The sequence below is a fragment of the Anabrus simplex genome, chromosome 6 (genome assembly GCF_040414725.1).
Source record: "Anabrus simplex isolate iqAnaSimp1 chromosome 6, ASM4041472v1, whole genome shotgun sequence".
NCBI lineage: Eukaryota > Metazoa > Arthropoda > Insecta > Orthoptera > Tettigoniidae > Anabrus > Anabrus simplex.
Window position 1 is genome coordinate 35,266,323 of NC_090270.1, and position 25,233 is coordinate 35,291,555.

Here is a 25,233-nt window from a genome sequence, read left to right on the forward strand (position 1 = left end):
TCCCTGTTCGCCTTCTGCGTGACGTCATGTGATATGAGACAGCGCTCTCCCGTCCTGTTGACACGTATTACCACTACAGTCTAAAATGGTCATAACTTCTGAACCATTCATGCAAATAATGTTCTGACAAGGTTATTGTAATCCTTATAAAATACTGGAGGAGGTCAAACAATTTATTTTGATGAGGAACTCGAGGATAATATCGAAATATTTATTTAATTTTAAGGAGTTATATTTTTTACCGCGGACTACAGCATAAAATCGCTTCTAGAGGAGAGTCGGTTGGAAATAGGCATGTGCCATTGCGGACTTTTTTTTTTGTAGAGGTTTCTATGCTCTACATTTCGTACGCTTACACTTGGGGTCTATCGCTGATGGTTCACGCAGCGTAAGCCAAGAAAGCACGTGACTTACCGACCGACCGACATTTTTGTCTCTTTCTACGTATTTACTGTATATCGGATCACGGATACATAATAATTTTATAGTGATTCATTACGTGAACAGTGTTCGCGTTGTCAGTATCTGAAGTAGAACCACTGTACTGATTAAAATGCAGTCAACATATTATGGAAACGTGTGTGGCGCTATAATTTGTCGGCACGTAAAAGAACTCCCGTGGGACGACATTACGGCACCTCGAGTCTCAGAAAACCGTAAATGTTGTTAGTGAGACTAACACAAATAACATTATTATTATTTTGCATATTATAAAGACAGTAACGACAACAACCATCATAGCCAGTTAGTTTGCTACTATGATGGCATATTTCCTCGTCAGCAATGCTTGGTTGTTGAAACACTTTGTAATAAACTCTTGAATATCTCCATTATTACAGCTCGTACGGCAAAAAGGCCTCAGATATAAATGACTGAATGAAAATCATATTTTCTATAGTTATTGTTATGTGCTAATAGCCGGGCTGAGTAGCAACTCAAATGGTAGAGCGCTGGCCTTCTTAGCCCAACTTGGCAGGTTCGATCCTGTCTCAGTCCGGTGGTGAAGGTGCTCAAATACATAGTTAGTGGGACGTAAAATCCAATAACATTATTATGAGCTAATAACTTATATTTCTGACTATATTTCGAAGCTCGTGAAGTAATACAGTATCTGTGATCCGATATAAGTAAATACGAAGAAAGAGACAAAAATGTCGTGCGAGAAGAGACCTGTTACTGGATCTTGGTTATTACAAAAGGGGACCTCACACATCCCAGTCTTGAGTGGTTAAAAAATATAGCCCAGTAGGCTACGAAATTTCATTTGGTGTGTTTCACGGTAAGACTGTATCCAGATGCAAAAACGTGAAAACTCTTATTTCTATTAAGTCAAAATTTCCAGTATTCCATGACAAAACAATTTGTCTCTACGTAAGGACCAGGACATTTATTAGGATATGGCATTTAAATGCAAAGAGTAAGGAACTAGCACTGAGAAAATATGCCAATAAGAAGGCTAAGATTTGGGCTTGTTCATCAAGTAATTAAGTCTCCTGACATGTACGTTTTAATAATTTAATATAATTCCATAAAGATGTCGATATGATGTATATTTTCCTATGCCATTTGATATAAATATTTACTTCAACAGGAAATAAATTATTTATTTTGAGTTGCATGGCAATATTTTATTTCTTATCGTATTATATGTCATGTATTTGATAGTTGATGTTCTACCTGCTCAGTGTGTGACGAAATTTAACTCATTTTCACGTTTTTAAATCTATTGGAAGTGCCGTTACTTATCGAATCGGACTAAACCAGACTATTATTTGATGAAAGATTGAGAAGATGTTTCTCAGACACGAGAACTTATAGGCTTGCTGTACTGCGACTGTGTACCTTACTCGCTGTCGTTCATAGCGCTCCAGCCAATGGAAGCTTCAACCGCCGGAGTAGCCTACCTTTTATTCTAGTTATCTTGGGGTCGGTTGATGCATGAATTTCAGTGGCTTGACAGACTGATATGTAATAGAAACTTCTGGCTCTGTGAGGAAAGCAGTGGGAAAGTATCTCACTCCTCATTTCCCTATCATAGTATACCTCTTCAGTGATGCATAGGCCATCTATGACAGCTAATGGTGGAGCTGGTGAGGATCCAACCAGCTTCGAGCTGAGGACTGAACATACTCTACATATTATTATTATTATTATTATTATTATTATTATTATTATTATTGTTGTTGTTGTTGTTGTTGTTATTATTATTCAGGTACCTGCGGAAAGTAGCTGTATAACCTCCGATCATCGTGATGAGGATTATATTCACGATTTCAAACAAATGAAACATTCTTTTTACTAGTGATTGTGCCAGCACATCAGTCGACTAGCACCACTCTGAACAAAGTACAAGAGATTTCTTTATGACCTTGCTGCCCTCACTTGCCTTGATTTGTTTTCTTGTTGGAAGCTTGTTCATGTTCCCTTTGTTCTCTTTATTGTCTCACATACTGTGGGGATATATCTTATGCTCCCGCCCTCTTGTTTTAACCTAGATTTTAGTCTTATAGCGAGCAATCATCTTTGCACAAATGGCTTACGGTCATGCGATATACAGTACCTCAGCATGGCCTGTTTGTAGCTGTGTAAGTTCAGCGAGACATACTTTGCCTCTAGTAGTTGTGTAGAACCTGCCATTCATTGTCTCCTTAAGGTCGCTTGATACATTTGTACGATAACTTGAAGCTTTGCGTCCGTATTTGATACGTACTTCTTTGCTGAGGGAAGACTTTTGAGAATCTCTAAGTGTTAAAGAAGATACTTCAAGGAATTTGTCACTTTTATTATATGTGGTTTCATTTTTTTTAACATCGTTAAGAATATATTACTGGATAATCATACTGTACCTTTTTTAAATCATGCATAATCACCAGTGGTGGCCTGTAGATGAACAAACATTCCTTCCTTTAAAAAATCAGTGTCACTGTACTATAAAAAGTATAAGGTAATTTGTCCAGAATGCTGTCCCTAATAATTAAAATATTTCATTGGAGTATTTTGTTGAGATTGACTCTTAAGTGTGAAGATATTGAAGGATGTTGGTTTAAACATAATCTATACACCGTACATAAAATTATAACTGTCTGTACGCTTCAAATTTGTACCCCATACTTCGTTTTTGTTACGAGTTAGATGTACAAAATCGAAAATTGCTTCATTTCAGTTTTGTTTTACATCACGGGAAAACAGCGTAAAAAACTTTCTGGAAACTCGGTATATAAGTGTAAGTGTAATAGTATACAGTAATAAGGGGACTAAAACAGGAAATATCACATTTCTCCTTTAATACTAGCTTTATCGATAAACTGTTGTTAACAATAAACGTTGTGCAGAATATACTTCCCATATTTTGTTTTATACGTGTTTACTGTACACTGAATAATACCGGAGGTAGTCGCGGTATTATACTTTTCACAAACTTCCAAATATCTCCGGAAATACAGGTGTTAGTTCTATCTCAAAAGTTGTATAAAATGCAGTTTCCAATCGTTTATATCTGTTACTATTTACCGTACAGTAAGGGAGTTGATGACGAATTTATTATTTCTAAATCCATCAACTGGGAACGTCGCCAACATAATTAAGTCTTCATGGCAAGGGGTTTGGTGGTGGTGGTTATTTTTTAAAGAGAAAGTACAACTATGCAACCATCCTCTATTAAACACAAATCAGAGGGAGGTGGGGGGGGGGGTTCAATGGAAGGGATACGACACTTCGAAAAGTGAAGGTATCGGCCAAAGAAAGACAAGGGCTACGAAGGGGGTGAAGCCTCAAATGCTCTAATACCGTCGGGGTCGGAAAAAAACAAGAGTTGACCAAGGGAGGTCGGAGCTTGTTCAAAATCAGTGATTTGTGCCTGCTCTGCTGCTTTTATCATTAACGGCCCTTCAACTTATGTGTACGCCTAGCCAACTGCACTACCGAGTTGTTTACCCCTCGTATACGAGTTACTGTATTTCCTTCAGAGCTTTGTTATTTCTATGCATACTTACTGATCATATTTACTTTCTTTGGACAGGTGTTACTTACGTCAAGACCGAGCGAGTTGGCTGTGAGCTTTGCATTCGGGAGATAGTGAGTTTGTGCCCCACTGTCGGCAGCCCCAGATGGTGTTCCTAGGTTTCCCATTTTCACAACCGGCAAATTCTGGGGCTGTACCTTAATTAAGGCCACGGCCGCTTCCTTCCCACTCCTAGGTCTTTTCTATCCCATCGTCTTCATGATACGTATGTGTCGGTGCGACAACGTAAAGCCAACTGTAAAAAAAAAAAAAAAAAAAAAAAAAGAAACGGCAAGCGTCTCGTTCGTTGCATAATTGCAAGGTTACCTGCAACCCGTTGATCTTAGCTTGCAACGTTGCGAATCGGTAATTTTTGGGCCATGGCTTGAAGTTATTACTTCCTCTTTGTTGTTCCCTTTTCGTTTCCGGTTGTTCTCTTATGACCCCGACGCCCATAAGGTTCCATGGCATACTCTACTTCACAATTTACGGGCTTCCATTGCGTTGCGCACACTGTTGCAAATCGAATGAACGCTAGTCCGGCTCCATGGCTAAATGGTTGGAGTCCTGGCCTTTGGTTCAAGGGGCCTCGGGTTTGATTCGCGGCTGGGTCGGGGATTTTAACTTCGTGTGGTTAATTTCTCCAGCTCGAGGGCTGGGTGTTTGTGTTCGTCTTAATTTTATACGTTCTTTTCATCAAGTCAATTCATAATTAATAAGAAACATACAAAATTGTAGCTGGCTAAATGGTCGATCGAATCGAAAGCCAATAAAAAAAATGAACGCTAGTAAGTAAATAGTCTCTAGCGCTAATGCATGAGGTTGAAGACCGAAAGTGTCCCAAGCCCTTACTTGAAACCACCACCACCACTTATATCATTTTTATGTCGCACTAACTCAGGTAGGATTTCGGCGATCAGCATTGGCCTGCGGTGGAAGTGGGGAACCACATAAAACTGTCTCCAGGGCTTCTGGTGGAGGGGTTAGAACCAACCATCTGCCGAAAACAAACGACGCTGCTAACTCGCTGTTGCTAAACAATTATATCTGATCTGTAAAGCAAGTGTGTAGGTAGGTATTTCGTAGTGTTAATTCAAATGGTTCATATTATGTGTTCCGGTTGTAGAGATTATTACTGTTTTGGTTTGTGTTGCTTCACCTTGGCAGTCAATCTTAATTTTACCACAACTCTTGTTAGTTTTTGAGCGATTTATTGACTTTGTTGCGTTTGTTCTTTGTTGCAGGAGGAGGAACTACGTATGTCCTTGGACCCCAAGTACGCACATCTGAGCGACGATTTACACGTGGAGATCGCAGCCTTTGCCCCTCCCGCGGAAGCGCACGCTCGCATTGCCTACGCGCTGGCTGAAGTGCGCAAGTACCTGATCCCGGACTCGAACGATGAGATCCGACAAGAACAGATGCGTGAGATGGAGTTGATCCAGACAGTGACGGGTGAGCCCGGGCCCGCAGGCTCTAACAATGGCACTCCACCAGGCAGTGTACGCAAGTCTGCTAGAGGAGGGCCCGCTGGACGTGGGCGAGGGGGCCTGCCCATACGCGGGGGCGGTGGAGTCTCTGCGGCGGCAATGCGTGGTGGACTACCTCCTCCCTTGCGCGGGGGCGGCCGTGGCGGTCTTCTTGCACCGCCGACCAGAGGGCCCGTTGGGCTTAGGAAACCCATGCCTCCACCACAAGCACTATTGCCCAGACCAACACCCACGAAGACGAAGGTACTGAGCATCTTGGAACGAGCGAGAGCTGCAATGGAGGAAGCATCATACGGCTGTTGTGACGACGACATGGCGGGAGGCGGCGCTGGATCAGGTGGCTTCTATGATGCGCCGGCCTATGACTCCTACAATGCCACAGGGTGAGCATCTGCTCCACTATTTATTACTCTGTAGCACTTAACCTATCTTCGCCCTTAGTCTCATTTCTGAGGTATAGTGTGGTGTAGCGTCACTGCATGGCCTGTGTACGTTTGGTTTAAAAAAGCAGATTTAATTATTTTTACATACCGTTTGTCATACACATATTTATGATCTCGGTAGTTTAGTATCGATACTTAATAAAATAACTATTTGAAATTTTATTAGATTACTTTTTTTTTACGTCGCACCGACACAGATAAGTCTTATGGCGACGATGGGTCAAGAAAAAGCTAGGAGTGGGAAGGAAGCGACCGTGGCCTTAATTAAGGTACAGTCCTTGCATTTGCTTGGTGTGAAAATGGCAAACCACGGAAAACATCTTCAGGGCTGCCGACAGTGGGCTTCGAACCCACTATCTCCCGAATACTGGATACTGGCCGCACTTAAGCGATTGCAGCTATCGAGCTCGGTGATTTATTGTCTATCAGTGTGTCATTATTATTGTTATTATTATTAACGTAAACTTAGATTTTTTTAAAACAAATTATTAACCTAATAAGTTAGGCATGCCATTATTTCACAAAAATGCTGATAAATAACTTATTTAAATTAAGAGATTGTGACGCTAAATCAGTAGGAATTGTCCATATATCCAAATCGGCTAGCACTGGAACCAGTGAAACGCGATCACTACAGCTCTAGTGTGTTAACTCTGGTCAACAAGTCAAGCAAGTGTCTGAGGAACCTTAACTGCTGGCCGTAACTGCTGACCGTCCCACACTCCTTGTTTTCAAGTTTCGGCTCTCGTGGAGGAGGCATTTGTGAGACTCGAGTCATAGAAATACACTCCGTTTTCAGATGCCGAGTCTTTTACTACTTGCACAAGGTAGATAAACGCATTTTCTTCAACGAGCTGGTCAAAATATAAGAGTAAAAGCAAACAGCTCTCGTTTGTTTGAGACGGCGATCATTTCCATTGTAACTTTTTTTTATGATAATAATAAATAAATCATAATAATAATAAAATAAAATCATGAATAAAAATATCTAAAAATTACTCAAAAACTTAATAAAATTTAACCGAAATGTCCGTAGTATGGGCGCCAGAGTTCACCAGAATGGATCCCTCGAATTTAGATAAGAGCATGATAAACTTTATATCCCAGGGCGTGTACATAATGCTGCGTACTGGTACATCTGCTGCAGGCCTTACCTAACCTCCTGAAAACGACTAATTAGGTAGGAACTGCACCTAGGTTCATCAATAACACTGATTCTAAAATAGCTAACTATATTGTTAACAAATTCCGTGCATGAGCACCTCATCAACATACAACATTATACATATAATACACACATAAAATATTGCTAGAAGACTCCATATTTACAACAACAACAATACTAATGAAAATCGTGGGAAAACGAAAGCGAGAACTAAGTTACCATTTGTAAATAGTCCGATGAACAATGTACATGTATGAAGATAAATACCCTTCACTGTCTCTATATCAATTCGACTTACCGATTCTCATAATCGGCAGTTATCACATCACACAGATACTGTACCTTGCACTACTGTGTTCACATATTTTAACACTTGTAAAGATATATACACACACGCCTGTCGATCCTCAACATAAATTATGGAAAGTCTGAGATAGCTTTCACCAACATATAATGCTAGGCCGCCACAAGTGCTACAATACTTAATGCGCAAGCACTCTCCACAATCAGCCACTTTCCACGAACATAACAAGACTACGCTCCACGAACGTTTGAAGTCCAGTCCATTGCAGCCGTGTCACTCCAGTACCGTGTATCAGCACCACTTCCTTCCCGTACAGTGCGTCAGTTGTAGTTGTAGTTATCTTCCTTCTCGTTCCTTTACAATCACCTCTACAATCACCCTTGCAATGTTTTTCTACAATGTCCCCGGTTGCCGCCGTATGATCAACCTTTATAGACATGAACATCCCCCTCCTCTCAGATGATACGTCTGGATTGGTGCTTGCCAGCCAATCATGAGTGATCTCAAATCAAGACCAAGCTCTGAACTACTTCTTCCTCCCAAGACAATAACAAACTCTGGGGTATTTTCCATGAATCACCAAACTTTCCCAGGTACAACAACAAGCTCATCTCATCAGGCTGGGATATATACATGACTAATGGAATTTCCTGACACAAGTACATCACAACACTGGGGCAGCCATATGACTCATTCAAATTACCAGAGTTATTAAAGCAATGTTTTCCCACTCATGCAAAACAAATTACTCATACCTACATATGTGGATATCTTCCAGCTTATAAATATAAATGACAAAACATACAAATGAAATACCGATGATAATAATAATAATAATAATAATAAATCGAATACTGACAATAATATCTCTACCTTCTACATATAATTCGGGGGTGTGGTATATGTACTATCACATAACGCCCCCTTGGTGAATCGATGATATCACATATTATGATTCACCATAAAACAGAACTTCATACATAACCTTATAATGGCATAACTGAACACATAATTTACTGTAATAATGATATATACATTGCGTCTACTGCATTGTATTCGCACACACGAAATACAATTTGTCCAAATAATAATAATAATAATAATAATATGGCTATATACACACAACTCCGATTGTTTCATATACCATTGAACACAATCCCTTCTTGCTACTGTACACATAACTCATAATTGATAATATATACATCCAAGGTGCAGATCCTATCTCATATTTGCGAAGGCTATAGATATTAAATGTCCCAAGGACCTTTTTGTCAGTGGTTAGGAGCCTATAAGCACACTTGCCTATTCTACTGTCCACAGTATACGGACCCGGATATTAATGAAAAAACTATACATAAACTTAACATTGGCATCGATAAGCGAGGAATGCGTACCGTAATAAAACTAACTACGTCTGGAATCCACTATCTCACACACAAACATTCATCCCATTCGGTCACACAAGAATCATACAAACTTTCATTCGGAACATTCATAAAAAGGAAGTCCCTCTTTCTGAAATATTCGGGAATCTCACTACGTTTACTCTTCCACAAACTCATAATAAATACAAGTAAACAGATCACATACTTTTTCACACATTCCACATCGATATCATACAGCACGTCATTCAAATCACTCTCACAACTCTCAGCATTAAATAAAACATTACACACTCGCTTGGATAGACTTTCTTTCATCTCACGCACACTTCCATTCTCACTTTCCTTAAACATTCCCAACACACGCACATAATCTCTGACAAAAAATTTCTCACAAGATTTTCAAACCCTGAATCACCATACAATTTACCACCCTTTCTATGCATCCCCTTGAGCACAAAATATGACTTATAATCCGCTTCAAACAACCCTTCACTAACAACGGTCATAGTTAACACACACTTATCACAATCTCATTCACACCACACTTAGCACACGTACTATCACTCACGCTCACCCTACTACTGAAATCATCACCATAATTCACTTCGAGATCAGAATCATTACTACTTAATGCCATAACAATCAATCCATCTTCACCACATTCCATACCGGCTACTACTCGCACCACTTTTATGCCAACAACTCTGCTACTTTCGACTTTCTTATCAGAAGTTTCATTAATCTCAAAGTCACCATTTTCACACATAATGGACCTAACTTTACTCTCCTCACGTACACTTAAATCAACAAAAACATCCTCATGGTATATACTCCGTAAACACTCTTCACTCACAAAACAACCTTCATCAACTTCACAAAAAAAACTTCACTTTCAATTTCAGAAACTTCCACAAGATTATCGATCGCAGCACCGCTATTACCATCACCACTAGTACAAAGTAAGTCATCCGACACATCATTCTTACTTTCATCACGCCCCCTATTCTGAAAATCTCTCTGATAAATGATTTCACTCCCTACTTTATCAAATGCCTCCCTTAACACTTTACCCCTCTCATCAATCTTACTGGACAATTCATCATACTTACTGGACAATTCATTAAATAGTGATTTAATCATACTAAAAGTTAAAACCTCCCCTTGAACCGTTTCCTTAACAACCCCTACATTCTGAGTTTGAGACGGGTTACTAGATTCCTCACCGATCGTTGCCAACTGAACTTCACTACTATTAGCCATTTCGCTACTCTTATTTAATTAGATAAACTCAATGTGGTGGAATTCTTTTGACTCTCTTATCCTGATTCATAGTACCAACAACTTTAACAACCTCTCTACTTCTCAATTTTATAATACTGGACTCGCTACAACATTTCTTCATACTCCAACATACATATAAAACATATAAAACACTTCACTGACATAGTTTGCAGAATTCCAACCACACCTGACAAGTGCACCTACGCTTATAAGCCTAACAGATGTACCAATCATTCAGCCCCACGTTGGGAAGCCAACTGTAACTTTATTTATATATTTTTAATTCATGATTTTTATTATAAAATAAAGTTACACCATCTCAACCCGACTACGCTGCCACATCATCAAACTTCTAGCTTCTAGGTTGCCTAAGCACAATGCACCAAACGATAACGCATGGGTAGTATTAGTAGTAACAAAATGCTTTTATTTTCATTAGTGGGCGCTCTGCCCGGTTCTTTGGCTAAATGGTCAACGTAGTGATCTTCAGTTCACCGAGCTCGTTAGGTGCAGTCGCTTAAGTGCGGCCAGTATCCAGTAATAGGGAGATAGTAGGTTCGAGCCCCACTGTCGGCAGCCCTGAAGATGGTTTTCCATTTTCACACCAAGCAAATGCCGGGGCTGTACCTTAATTAAGGCCACGGCCGCTTCCTTCAAATTCCTAGGCCTTTCCTATCCCATCGTCGCCATAAGACATATCTGTCGGTGCGACGTAAAGCAAATAGAAAAAAAAATCAGTTCACAGGGCCCCAGATTCGATAGCCAGGCCGGGGATTAACCTCGCTTGGTTAATTCCTCCAGCTCCCGAACTGGATATCGTGATCATATTGCAAAAACACGCATAGTGAATACATCCTTCCACGTAGGGCTGGCGTCAGGAAAGGCATCCGGCCGCAAAACAGGGCTCAATCCACATTAGTGCCGACACCAGTTAAGTGGTGCTGCTTCATTTATTTATTTATTTATTTATTTATTTATTTATTTATTTATTTATTTATTTTGGTAGACTATGTCTCTCTCCCCTGACGCTACGCCACTGGTAGTATACAGTAACACATTTGAAAATGGAATGTATGAATTCTTGTAGAATGGTGGCTCAAAATTGTTTTTAATGGAGTTGCCACTACGAGTATCATTCAGCATTGTGCGCTCCCTTTAACTGCAAACCATTAAAAGTTAATGTCGCCATGCTGTATTGATAGTGCAATGTTTATAACTTACAAGACTTACGATTCCAGATATTGAAGATAAAAGTTTTGTAAACATTTTATTATTGCAAAATTATGACCTCATTGAGAATGCAACGCTAAGAAGTAATTCATTAATTACTTTTAAAAACGTTTTCTGATATAACATCGAAGTAAGATTACTAAATTATTGTTCTGGACAATATACATGCCCAAGAATGTGTGAATGAAGTGCAAGCTGAGCATGATATCGAATTCGTGTGAATTTTTTGACTGCCTCTTTTTCAGCGTACAGTTTATTAGAGGACCGTCTGGTTCCTTGATGAATGGTGAGCACAGTGGTCTTCGATTAATAGGGCCCCGGGCTCGATTTCCGGCCTGGTCTTGGAATTTTAGTCGCGTTTGTTAATTTCTGTGGTTCGGAAACTGGGTATAGGTGATCGCCTTCATTCACATTCAACACATCTCACTAGCAACCAGTACAGAAACATGTATTAGTGATTATATCTCCCCGACTCCAGATAATTGGGAAAAGGCCAGGAAACGGTTCTATCCAGAGTCAAATGATGGAAACAGTACATATTGTAACTAGTATCTTTGTTAATGGAGTTGGTCACTACGAGTCTCCTTCAGCAATGTCTACTCCCTTTAAATGCAGACCATTAGAAGCTAATGTCGCGCTGCTGAATTGATACATTATAACTTGCAAGACTTAGGCGCATTTTTGCTATATAGCTTATTTTAATTACTACTTCAGACAATAAAATAACTTTTCCATATAAAATTGTACTTCTTCTAAATAAGCTCTTCTGGTATGGTCGTACGTTTTCCAGTCCAAACACTGCTTCTAGGGCTACTTGGAGGTTGGTCGCATTGCCGTTGCCATTGAGAGTGCGTACCGGTAGCTGATTAATGTCGCTCGTGCTTCATTTGTTATTTTATTTGGCATTCACTCTTTCTCTGAAATGGTTTGTGAAGAAGTTTGCTGCTGTTTGAATCGTAACTCCTAAATACTTGAAATGCTTTACAGGTGCAACGGGTCTGTCTTTTCAATACAGGGCGAGTCTGGCAATGGTCGACGTCCTTCCTGTATGCCGCTTGCCGGTAAATGAGAGCGCGGTCGCGGTCACACCGTTCCCGTACGCCCGCAGAAAACCTATCAACCTCAACGAATGAATAATCAGATTGAAACAGATGAAAAATAATACAAACAGTAAGTATAGAGAGCGCTCTTTCTCAGTCTTTACACAAGCGTTGTAGCGTGTGATGATATTCCGATTCACTCTCTGCACTTCAGTCTCATGAATCTTCAACATGTCTGTGTGAACTGTATTTCAGAGTCTACAGCACACGAAAACACGCTGTTCAACACTTAATTCAGAAGCCATGAAACGCACTAAAGCGATCAATTACTGCTGTATAAGAAGCAATTACGCAGTATGCAAGCTTATCACAGACTAGCTAAGACCATGGCATCAGTAGGCGAGCTCTGTGGGTCAGGTGTCTATTGCATCATCCACTCGCTCAGACACGGCATCGGGAATAGCCGACATCTTGACGTGCTGTGCATGATTCTGCATTTTCCGCCCAGTCGGTTGCACTTCTGAAATACAGGCACCTGTCAGCTGGAGAAAATCAAATCCAGCTACCAAAAGAAAGTCTTATGTCTTCAAAAATTCACGCCTGTACTAGCGAAAGAACTCTCCTTAGTCTTCAGTTACTACTGCTAGCTACACCAGGATACACAGAGGTAACGAGTATCGTGAGACAGAAGATGGACGAAATTTGGAGCTAATTTTACTCTGCGCCCACCATGGCCACAGGTGACTAGAAGCAAGGTCAATTCATAGTTAAAAGATTCGTAGTACATGGATTCTATTTCAAAAAGTGTTGTAGCAAGAACTAGCACATACCAGACTCCCATGCTCACTCACTGTATCGACAAACCTGATACTGATCTGGTGTGAACGAAGGCGTACGTCTCTAACACAGTTCGGCCGTCCATGAAGTCTTCAACATAGAGGCTGGTTGGTTCCTCATATAGCATCACCAGGTGCTTTTCGGTTGTAAGAAAACAGCAGAAACCTATGGCGGTGCCGTAATGAGGCGTACAAGGCATGATGAATGAGGTAGTTTGCCATTGTTTTCCTCATTAGGCTGGGAAGTACCACTGCCTTCGTGATATACAGGCCGTACTGTAGTTCTGATAACGTCACGTTTTGGGTGTGACTTGGAGGCGATACGCATCCGCTCCGCTTGAATAACACACCCGTTTAAATTACTTACGAAACTGTTAACATTTTATAAAACCAAAAACTATTCATCAGTATTTGTTACTTCTGACATAGAATGCATATAATTCCCCGTAACGTTCTATTTCTCACGCATATCCGTTCGTTTCTGTGAGTACAGGCTAACACTTTGAGACATATTCTTGCGATTTCTATTCGTTTTTCCAGTCAACTGGAACGTTCATATCATACACACTGATAGAAAACAAGCAACCAATTACCAATACAATATACTACACATGTAAATTATTTCTGTACCACCAATTCAGTACCTACAAGAAAGATTACGGGTAAGCTAACCTCCAACAATAACAAAACATTTACTGTCACTGTCATGAAATTCAGTTACTGTTTTAAAAATGCAGGTTTTTAAACAGCAAATAATGCCTATACAATTATTTTCATATTCAATTTTTATGGAAAAACCCTGTTCCATTGCCTATGATACGAAATTTGATAGGAAAAATCTTAGTAGTGTTGTTCCACAGTACATTTATACCTAAAATAGTAAAATGCACATTTGGAGTTGATTTTTCAGATACATCGAATTAAAATACGCCGTAAGTCTGATTACATAAAAATATATCTAATGTTACCCATGTTAATAACATAATAAGAAATTTAATTCACCATCTGGACAAGACACTTCTTTCCCTCAGGATTTAGTCTTCAGGAAATTGGTTGATCCACACTACTGTTGGTGATTAACTATTGATTTCTCCCTAGGAATAGCCTTCTTCCATAACCTAACTCTTTCTTCGTCAGAAAGAAACACAAATACTGGAGTGTACTCTCCTCCTTTATAATTTGCTTTGCAGCCAGGCACACAGCAACTCTTAGCATGGTGATTTCTCTCACTGATAACCTTAATTCAATTACAGTGGTTGATCATATTATTAGGGCCACTAGGCGAAAGTTGTCATTTTCAAACTTGGTAAGATATACACAATTAAACTTCACTGAAATACATTTAATTAATCTAAAATTGACTTTTGACAAACATATTACACAATTTTACATATGAAATATTAATAAAAATCAAGAAAACTAAGGAAACTAGGAACATCTAAGATTTTGTAACACCTTCCTTCGCAGCAATTACCGCTTGGACTCTATCTGGCATACTACAAATGCATCTGAGGCAGCTATTTTTAATTTCATCATCGTGATGCTACACATCGATTAGTCTTTATATCAGTTGGATCTTAATCGTGACATTATGAGCACAAATTTTCCTCTTCATTAGCCCCCAAAGGTTCTCGGTCGGGTTGAGGTCAGGAGAATTGCCAGGCCACTCCAAAACCTTCACTTTGTTGTCCAGAAGAAACTTTGTCACAGTTTTATCCTTGTCACAAGGTGCAAAGTCATGTATAAACACAAATTTGCCATCTGGGAATTATTCCCGAACTTGTGGAAGTAGCCGTTTCTCTAGAACTGGTGTTGGTTCATGGTTCCTTCGACAATATACAGGCGGCCGGTTCCATTACTACTGATGATGGACCACTTCATGACACTTAACGGGTGCTTAACGGTCTGGACATTGCAGTCGCAATTGTATTTCTCACTCTTCCGCCTCCACACAAATACAGATCTGTCAACAAGGATGTGTACTGATGACTCATCCGAAAAGCAAACCTGAAAAAAATGTAGTTTTGTATTAAAACCTGTTTACGCCAAGTTCGGTTGAGCATAACAGGGAGGAAGTAAACAAATTATAATTTTTGTAAACAGCTTACCCTTTTCCATTCATTTGAAGTCCAATTTTGATGTTGTTTTGCCCATAGTAGTCGCTTCTTCATCATGGTCGGTGTCAGTAATGGTTTCTTTGCTGGACGATGACAAGCTCTTTGATCCTCCGACGAGCTGTCATTGAAGATACGTTGATCCCCGCTTGTCGAATCTTTGTTGAAATGACTTGCATTGAAGCTTTTCTGTGTTTAATGACTATGTTTCTTAACTGGCGCTCTGTTCGTAGAGAAGTGATTCTTTTGTGGCCACATTTAATCACCCGTTTAGGTGCGAAATTCGTGCTTTGGTCAAGTTTTTTCTTAATTCTATCCACTGTTGACTTTCAAACAGAAGTAATAGACGCTATTTTTCTATGAGAATAATCAGTATTCTTTAAAATTGTTTTTATTTCCGAAATTTTACTGGGAGAAAGGTCTTCAGCTTTACCCATGTTTGTTTTCTAAATACCAGTATTTTCAAGTATATACTTAACTATAACCAACTGTATTCTACTCTTGTCACCTCACTATATCATATAGAGAGCAAAATTCACACAAAAAATGCAAGGAAACAAATCTACAATAAATCACGTGTGTTACTCCAACAACAGTCAGCAAGGAACTGTAACATAATTGGCGCCTTTCTCAATTCTCGACCAGAGTTTTCATTATTAGGCTTCTTAATGTAGGGCTGATTGTTGAATTTAACTATAGAAATGTGTAATTAATAATATCCAACCATAAAAATAAGCAATAAGTAAACACTTACACGAGGGTAATGATCCAAACATAAATTCTTCCATTTTTACCTAGTGGCCCTAATAATATGATGAACCACTGTATATACACATCGTGGTTGATAATAAAACTCTGAATGCACTAACTCAATCCCTTTTACAGTGTGGATATAACACTACACAAGTAAACTACAAAATTCATACACTGCAGAGCGATATTCTTAACCTATATCCTCACATGAATACACGTTCACACTAAGTTTTCTTCACTAATTCAGGACTTTTCACTTAAAAATGCAGTCGATAATGACTTAGTCTGATATATGTCTGAGTAAACATGCGTTAACAATGTCAATAAAACAACGAAGAATTCACATGTAACTCAACTCACGTGCTAAACTTCCCCCCTAACGATCAGCTGATTGCTTTCCAGCGCTTGCTACAGTACGGTCTGTACTTCACGAAGGCAGTGGAAGTAGTATTGCAGCACGACCGGCCCCACGAGTAGCCCCTTTCGTAATATTCAGACGCACTAGCCTTGCTCTGAATGCCATACCTCCGCAGTTCTCGTACTCTTGCAGCCATAAACGGAGACTTCGGTTGGAAGCTGCATGTTGTTCTGGTCTGTGCCAAAGGACAGGTTCAAACATATTAAGTCTAAGAAGAAACAGCAGTAGTCTGACAACTTTGTAACGAAGAAGAATCTAATACTTTGTCCATATTATTTGTTTTTCATATTATTATTAAATATTTTTATTTACAGAATACGAAGTGGGGAATCATCTTGGAATATTTAGTCCGCAGACTGGTCTGTTATCACTAAATGTTGCCAAGCTGTACGGTTAGATAGATAGATAGATAGATAGATAGATAGATAGATAGATAGATAGTTAAGGAATGGGTGAGCCCTGCCTTGGGAGGTCTTCACACGTAGTTCTGTGAAGACCCTCTGTGTCCCTTAAACGGGTTTGCCTAGTCCAGCCCTAGTGCTCCTATAAAGGATACCAGTGTCCTCGCACAGACATAACACATGCGCGGCGGTCTCTTCCTCCCTACCGCATTTTCTACACATCGGATCTTGACTGATTTTCAGGATGTGTAGGTGTCTCTGTAAGGTATTGTGGCCTGTCAACAGTCCAACTACCATTCGTATTCTAGTCCTATTCAAATTTATTAGGACCTTTATATATCTTTGGCTGGGCCCTTCGTTAAGTTTACGTGCCTGCCTTTTTGTGGTTAACCTCTTCCAAATGTCTAAGTGAGACTAGTTTGTCCACTGGGATATTACCAGTTTTACGCTTCGGAGTGATACTCCCAGGAAGGGCTCTGGTCCTATGAAAGGACCTTTTGAGCCTTGTTTCGCTAGTTTGTCAGCATCTTCATTTCCACTGATTCCTGTGTGCACAGGAACCCATAACAGGGTAACTGGGCTGAGTTCACACAGCTTATCGAACATCCTCTGGCACTCCCATACCATTTTGGATGTTGTTATAAATACACATAGTGCTTTTAACGCTGCCTGGCTGTCGCTGCAAATGGTAATGAATCTTCTACGCCCAGGCATGTTCCATACATGTACAACACAGGTCAGTATTGCATATACTTCGGCCTGGAAAACAGTAGCATATTTAATCATGGGAAGGGAGAGCCTTGTCTTAGGCCCCCAGACCCCGGCGCCCGTGCCCGTGCCCGTCTCCGTCCGCGAGCCATCTGTGTTATCGTGTACAGCTCACAGACCTAAGACGGGACCCAGCATCCGAGACCCACTCCTCCCTCGTGGGTATCACCACTGTGAACTTACAGTTCAGATTAAAACTAGGCTCCATCAGGTCCTTGATCATCATTGTCGTAGGCCAGCCCTGGTAAAGCCTTGTAAGAATAGAAGCATGACCTCTATTCGGATTCTTGAAAGACCGTCCTCAGGGTGACCAGAGGCGGTAAGCACTCATTCCCGCCATCTCCTTAACATATAAATGTAAGGGGGGGAGGCATAGGATGGCCTCCATTGCACATAATGGTGTAGTATCCAGTGCCCCTGTTTTTCCTAGACACGCAAGTCTTTGGACACTTTTTAACTTGGTGGTCACAGTTTTACTCTCAGAACCTGGCCACCAGACTAAAGATGCGTAGGTGATCGTGGGCGTACAATAGAAATATAAAGCCAAAGCTGTACGGTTGTTTGCAGCCCTTTTCATTGCTACGTAGTTTCCCATTCCGATATCTTCCTGAATTTGCTTGAGATATGTGTATCTTGCTCTTCCTCGAGGTCGCTTTCCGTTAATGAACTCCCCACAATAATTGTCATCAGCTGAGAATGGCGTGTAAGTTGCGAATTAGTTCTGTCAAAGATCTCTTCGTGTTTTCTCTGTGCAATACCTCGGTATTTGTCACCTGTTCTATCCATGACATTTTAATGTTCGTACAGAAACACCACATTTCTAAGACCTCAGGGTACTGAACACAGCTTATCTTTATTGTCCGTGTTTCTGGGGCGTACAGTAGAACAGTCCAAACAAATGCATGTTGGCTCCTTACACGAAGCGGTAGGCTGAGTTTATTGCTACACAGTAACTTCTGCACAAAAGCGATCTTAGCTTGAGCAGTACAGCGCTCTATCTCTGGCATACTCCGATATTTTCTGACCGAGATACGTAAACGTTTGGACTTGCTTCATCTTGTCATTGTGGATCATTAAGTCGAGTTGTTTGGTTGATTGCGATATGGCTTGCGATAAGTCATCGAAGTGTTTATCTTCATTGCCACTGTGGATGCAATTCTAGAAAAGATTGATTGTAATGACAATGCACTGCCTGCTACCAAGGCCTGGTCATCTGCAAACTTTATTATCCTGACCTATGTTCCATTTACATGCATAGTCATATTCGATCCTTCTAGTGCTTCTTCCATCATCAGTTCTCCTCAAGCATTGAACAGTACTTGTGTGAGGGACATCTCTGCCTTACACCCTTCTTGATGGGTACGGCGTTTGCATGGCAGTCCTGTATGAAGGCCCTGGATCGTTTCGTGGGAAATGAGCTCCCGCTCTTCCAGTAATATTGTCCGCTGAGGGTGTCAAAGTTGCGACGCCGGACATTTCGGCTATGCATATCCCATAGGTAGCGCAGGGGATTATATGCTCTGCTGATACCTCTGCGATGTAACGGTGTGCATTCAGAGCACCTCCATCGTCGAAAAGAATTCTACGAGCCACCCCTAAATGGTGACCCTTGGAGATGTTGCAATGTGAATATCGCTCCCTACGTCTCCTCCACACTCTCGTTACCATCAGGTGACGGGGGCATATTCGTGACTCATCTGTGAACAGTACCACTGTTCCATAGTCCCAATTCCGATGTTGAGGCACAAACTATAATCGAGCTTCTCTGTGCTGGCGGGTAAGCTGTGTACCAGTTGTAGGTTTTCTCGAGGTCAAATTGGCTTCTCGGAGTCTTCGTCTGACAGTCCTCTCAGTCACAGCGACATTTCTTACTGCCTCGAGTCGATTTCTGGCTTGGACGGCGGTAGTTTGGCGTTCGCTCAAGACTTGGATGACCAGAAACCTACCGTCCCTAGCAGATGTAAACCTCCGATGGCCTAATCTAGGTCGTCTGTGGTAGATACCGAGTTCACGAAATCGCCTTAGAACACGCTGGACGCTTCCATATGATGCACCGATGGCATTAGTCGCATAACGAGCGCTGCGTCCATCATCGACCAACTCCACTGCTCTTGCAACGTCGTATGGACTAAGAGTCATCTTAACTTGTCGAATGTAGAAGAAAAACTAAAGGAAAATGTTATTTAATAGCTTCCGCCTCGGTATAGTAAAATTTCAAAGGTGTTACTGCCAATCGATTAAAAAAATTGAGTGTCTAGCACTTAGCAGTGAACAGTAGCTCCTTAAATGTGTAATCTCTAAACATCATATTCCTCTCCGCAACTGCAGAATCCACATAATAAACTGCCTTAATGTAAAAGATAATGTAATTAATGGAACATTTCCCCCTAATAATTAGTGTTTAACAGTTACGATTTCGTTGTTACAAAGTGATCCACTTTTTCTTCCCGCCAGTGTACTAATAAGAATAAGGCCACTCCTTTTACACGTTGAGTAAACCATAACAATACAGCCTCGTTCACGTTATCGTTTTCTTATGTCTTCATTATTTTTGGTAAGGTATGTTTGAAGCATGGTTGTTGTCTTTCAGGAGGCCTTTATACGCTACTATCGTGTTTCGAAAGGAGCCCTTCACCATCTTGTAGAACACTTACAAATTGCCAGCCGTAACTAGCTCCTGAGCGTCCCTGCGACTGTTCTGCAGTGATTTTTCTTTTCATTTCTTGCTTTCCGATTTATATTTCTTCCTTCCTTCGCCTAAGTTTATTTCTTTTCTATCTTATTCAGCTCGTCAGACCTCCACTCAGTCTTCTTAGCATTTTCCTCAATCTCTATACTATCTACGCCAATCACTTTCTCTTCCGTTACTTTCGCAAACAGCATTGTTTTCTCCGAGTCCGATTTCTTATGCTTCCTCCTTTCATGAAATATCTTTTAAACTTAACATGGCACCAAGTAGTGGTCCGAGGCTTGAGTAGGCCCTATAATCGTTAATTTGGTTTAAATCTATTTTTGGTAAGAATATAGTCTTACATGGTAACGTCTGAGATCACGAGAGGCTTTCCGTATGTATCGTCTTCTCCGATTGGGTTGGAAGCAGGTGTTTGTGCAATAAATACTCCACTAAACGGTCTCCGTGCTCGTTCCTCGCTCCACACCCGAAAAGATCTACCACACTCCCATCAGCATTCCAACCCCCATGATGAATTCACGTCACTCTTGATTTCTTTTATGGCCTCGACTAGCTTAGCATACATTAGCATACACCTCTTCCACCTCCTCGTCTTAGTTTGATGTTGGCATTTTGGGCCTACTGTATGTTGGTATAATGACAGTTTCAGCCTGACCAGCATCTTTCGTTCGCAACAGTGCTTTACCCAAGGATATTCAGTCTCATTTTGCTCATTTCAAGTTTAAGATTTTCCAGTTTACCACATTGTAGCAGCGAACGGACGTTTCATGTACCGATTACTTTTTTTTTTTTCTTTCGAACCATTACCCGCCCAGAGGTCCGAAGACCACCGGATTGTTTTACTAGAGCACGCCTTTCCGTCGTTTGGCTCTCGTTGTAGCCGCTTTTAATTATGACATCCAGTCGATCCATGGTTACCCCTTGCCTTCCTCATCCTATGCCGTTCACCGTTATTCAGTTCATCCGCCTTTAGTGGAGATTTCTCTCCCCTGAGACATATTCATCCTGATCTTACCCGCTCATCCGCCCTCATATGAAGGGTCAGATGAAAACAAAACAGTTAAGTCAGCTTCCTTCAGAACACAGACGTGTGAAAACGTTGCTAGATAAACAAATAAAGTGTTACAGAATCATGTTTTGAATAACTTAAGTTCAAAATGTAGTCAACTGAATTAAGCTTGGTTCGATGCCCAGTATATCACAGCTAACTCGATTACGACAAAATGTTGACTTACCTGCTTTTTTTTTTCCCAGGCCCTCCACACGAGGCCGTTAGCAGTTGATGTGGGGTGACTCCTTGCCCCTGCAGTCCCTCGGTAATTTGAATGGTGCAGACAAATTATTTCACAGTAGGCGGTACTAGAGACAAATCAGCAATATAAATTTCAACAAAGAGTCATCAGATTTACTGTGGCATATTGAGTAATACGAGGGCTGTACATGAAGTAGTGGCAACATAGTCCAGACATGCGTAAATATTATATGAGAGCGGTCAGGTGGCGTTGTTGTTTCTATGTGGCGTTGAAGTGAAGAGTGTCGATTTCACCGTTCTAAAGCATTTTTTTTAAAGTTCATCAGCGTTCGTGGATTAAAATCGGGCACATAGCAAAAAAGCATCAGAATGTTATGAAATATTACGTAAAGTCTGTGGCGAGAATACATTATCGTACAGGACGGTTGCAATATGGTTCCAGCGTTTCGTGCGAGTCGTAATTGCGGATTTGCATCGCACAGATCGGCCGACCGTTTCTCATGATCAGATTGACATCCGTGAGTGGTCTCGTTTCTGTAAACCATCTATGAATTGCCCAGAAATTATCCGTAGAGGTTGGTCTTGGTCATCAAACGGCGTGGCACATACTGACGAAATGTCTTAACATGAGAACAATTGCGTCCCGTTGGGTTCCACATCAACTCACCGACGTACAGAAATTGCACCGATATGCACTGACAGACATCCATCTGGATAGATGCCGCAACGAAGGAGACGCATTTCTGCAGCGTACGCGTATTGTCTCCATTGATAAGACGTGGGCACGAGCATACGAGCGTGAATAAAAGCACCACATCCACAGAAATTTCGACAGAAACCCAGTCGGGTGAGCCTTATGCTGATTGTGACATACGACTACGAGGGTTTTATTCTTACGCATGCTTTGTCTGAGGGACAGACCGTCAACAGTGACGACTATTGCAGATTTCTGGTGCGACATCTGCGTCCGACTATGCGGCGCAAACGTCCACGTTTTTTGCGAGACCATCGCCCTATCATGTTACATGATGCATGACGTTGCCATGTCGCAAAGAGAGTCAAGCTCTTATTGCAACGGTGGCAACCCTCCGTACTCACCAGACACGAGTCCTTGTGACTTCGATCTGTTTCCGAAGTTGAAGGAACTCATCTGAGGCCAGCGATTTCCTGACGTATCATCTGTACTCCAAGCACTAGGGCGCTCCGTCGTTGTCATCAACAGGGAACGCTGTGCCAACGGGCCCTAACGGCTTCCCGACATTCAGCAGAAGGCAATAGACTTTGCGTGTGACTACATTGAAGGAATGTAATGCAAGTTCAGGTAAAGTTGGTTTTAACACCGAGGGTTTTTGTCAAGGGCCTTTTCCCAGCAATTTAAAAGTTTCACAACTTCGCTTTCTTGTTCTTCATAATATTCGTAGTACTTCTCTGTACTAAAGTCTTTTCAGATGCTTGAGGTTGTATCGTTTTATCGCATTTCGGAATCAAAACAATTGACTAACTTCGAAGTCTAGTTCTAAACCATATGATCATATTACTGGAATAAAGAAATGTATTTTTCAAATAACTTTTTTTTGTTGTTGAGGTAATCATCTTGAAGAAAATAATAGGGTTGATACTTTGCCTTCAGCCAGAAAGTGACAGGTCTGGTTTGTTTCAGATTTAAAAAGAATCTCAACACAGTCTCTGTCTCATGATAAAGAGGAACTTTTGTCAGACATCGTGTGTAATATTTTAAGATTGGCACGACATATTTCTTAAAGATAATACACGAAAAAAATGTTGGAACGGCTACAGGAGGCCTTGCCCGTGGTCTTGTATTACCGCCCCTTATTGCAGCGTTATACGATAGTCAACTGTCCATCATTAACTCCATGCCTGTTTCTGAAATGAGTGGTTTTGTCCCTGTGGTGCGGATTCCGTGTAATTGTGGGAGTTTACTGGCTTTTATCACTAAAACAGTTCCCGAGTCTCCGTCTAACACACAAGTTCAGTATAGTATTACACTGCAACATACGTTTAAAAATAAAAATACACACTATGAAACATATTTCATTAGAACTTCAGTACATGTCACGCAAGATTAGTACCGCGGTAGTACCATGGTTACCGCTTTCATCGGCAATATATACGCGCGGTATGACTGTCCTATGTTTATTTTTCTCGCAGACGACTTGCACGACTCGCCGATGCTGCCAACCACTGTACTTAGGAACTAAATGGTACTGAGCCCTGGACCACAATTACATTTGTTTTCACATAGGTTAGGTTAGGACTATGTTTAATTTTAACGCAGGTTAGGTTAGGTTAGGTTATTTATTTTTCTCGCAGACGACTCGCGGTTAGGTTAGGTTAGGTTAGGTTAGGTTAGCCCTGGACTATGTTTATTTTTCTCGCAGACGACTCGCACGACTTAGCCCTGGACCACAATGACGTTTCTCTTCACATTAATACACCACGGCATTCTATGTCGCTTACTGGTCACGAAATGATAGGATTGATAGAAGCAAAGCCTACTACTTCTTCGTACATAGCGCATCCAGTGCATCTGGCCATTGTTTATACAGAAAACATATCTAATTATATTGACATGACATCGTGCGATGGATGTGTTATTAATGTAACAAGTTTTTCAGCGAATTACAAGAACAATTTCAATGATTTACTTCAATTCTATGTACGTCACAATTTGATTTCAAATAGCAGAGTAGGTGTGGCCGTCACGTCAAATTATTAGTGAATGAGAAGTTCAATCGTGTTGTTTTTTCGTGTCGTCGCCTAACCTCCACTACATTAAGGTTGGTTCCATTTACATACATTCTTCTTCTCTATTATACATTGTTTATCATTCAGGTTACATTTCCTTGTGATTTTTTCTTCCGGTGTGGGGAACGCTACGTACTACTAATAATTAGGCGTCTATTTCTTTTTTATATTCAATCACAAGTCGCGCGGATTTAAGCCTCTATTTCGTATTCATATTTAAGCATAACTAGCGCTATCTATGGTTTCAAGTGTTTAGAATCGTAATTACTGCATCGAAACGTCTCAACTATTTCATCACGTTGTTATATAATCGTGGCTGGCGTTGGCACGAATAGACTCTCCATGGCCTGAAGATTTGCCCTATGAAATGTCGCTACCATAGTTCACCATACCAAGATATAGTTACTCTTATTTGTTTCATATGCTAATTCTTTGACATTGCCTCACTCTTAGGTCTTTTCATCGCGTAAGTTGGTCATAACTTCTCTCTCTATTGAATTATGGGAACGGCATTTTATTGGACTAGCCTTCAACCAATGAGTGTGTCCATTCGCCCACCGTCAGCCATGATTAATGTAATACAAACTTGCGTGACAACATCTGAAGTTTTACCCATATTTCTTAAAAGAACACAAGATTCTATCAAGTCATGTTTGGAAATCTTTGTTTATTTCTGTCCAGACACCTAGGAATTTGAAATTTGTAACTTCATGAAGTCCTTTTTTTGTCTTCAATCCAGGATACACTGTGAGGCGTTTGAAAAACCGTTCCTCTTTCATTGACTCGAATCCAACCGGCTGCCAGTCTGTTGTCCCTCCATTAAATCATGTCCCCACCCTGGTCAGGTCAATGACATGATGCACTTCCCCTTCAGGTGCTTTACCTCTAGTGTTCC

At 40.7% G+C, this 25,233-nt stretch overlaps 1 protein-coding gene across 1 annotated transcript in view; it reads left to right on the plus strand.

Annotated features, from left to right (window-relative positions):
• The window catches only part of LOC136875846 (KH domain-containing, RNA-binding, signal transduction-associated protein 3), an 814,322-nt gene that overhangs the window by 762,493 nt on the left and 26,596 nt on the right, over nucleotides 1–25,233 (plus strand). Inside the window, exon 4 of the mRNA XM_068228215.1 lies at nucleotides 5,245–5,873. Within this exon, the coding sequence (XP_068084316.1) occupies nucleotides 5,245–5,873 (629 nt within the window). The remainder of the gene's footprint in view (nucleotides 1–5,244; nucleotides 5,874–25,233) is intronic.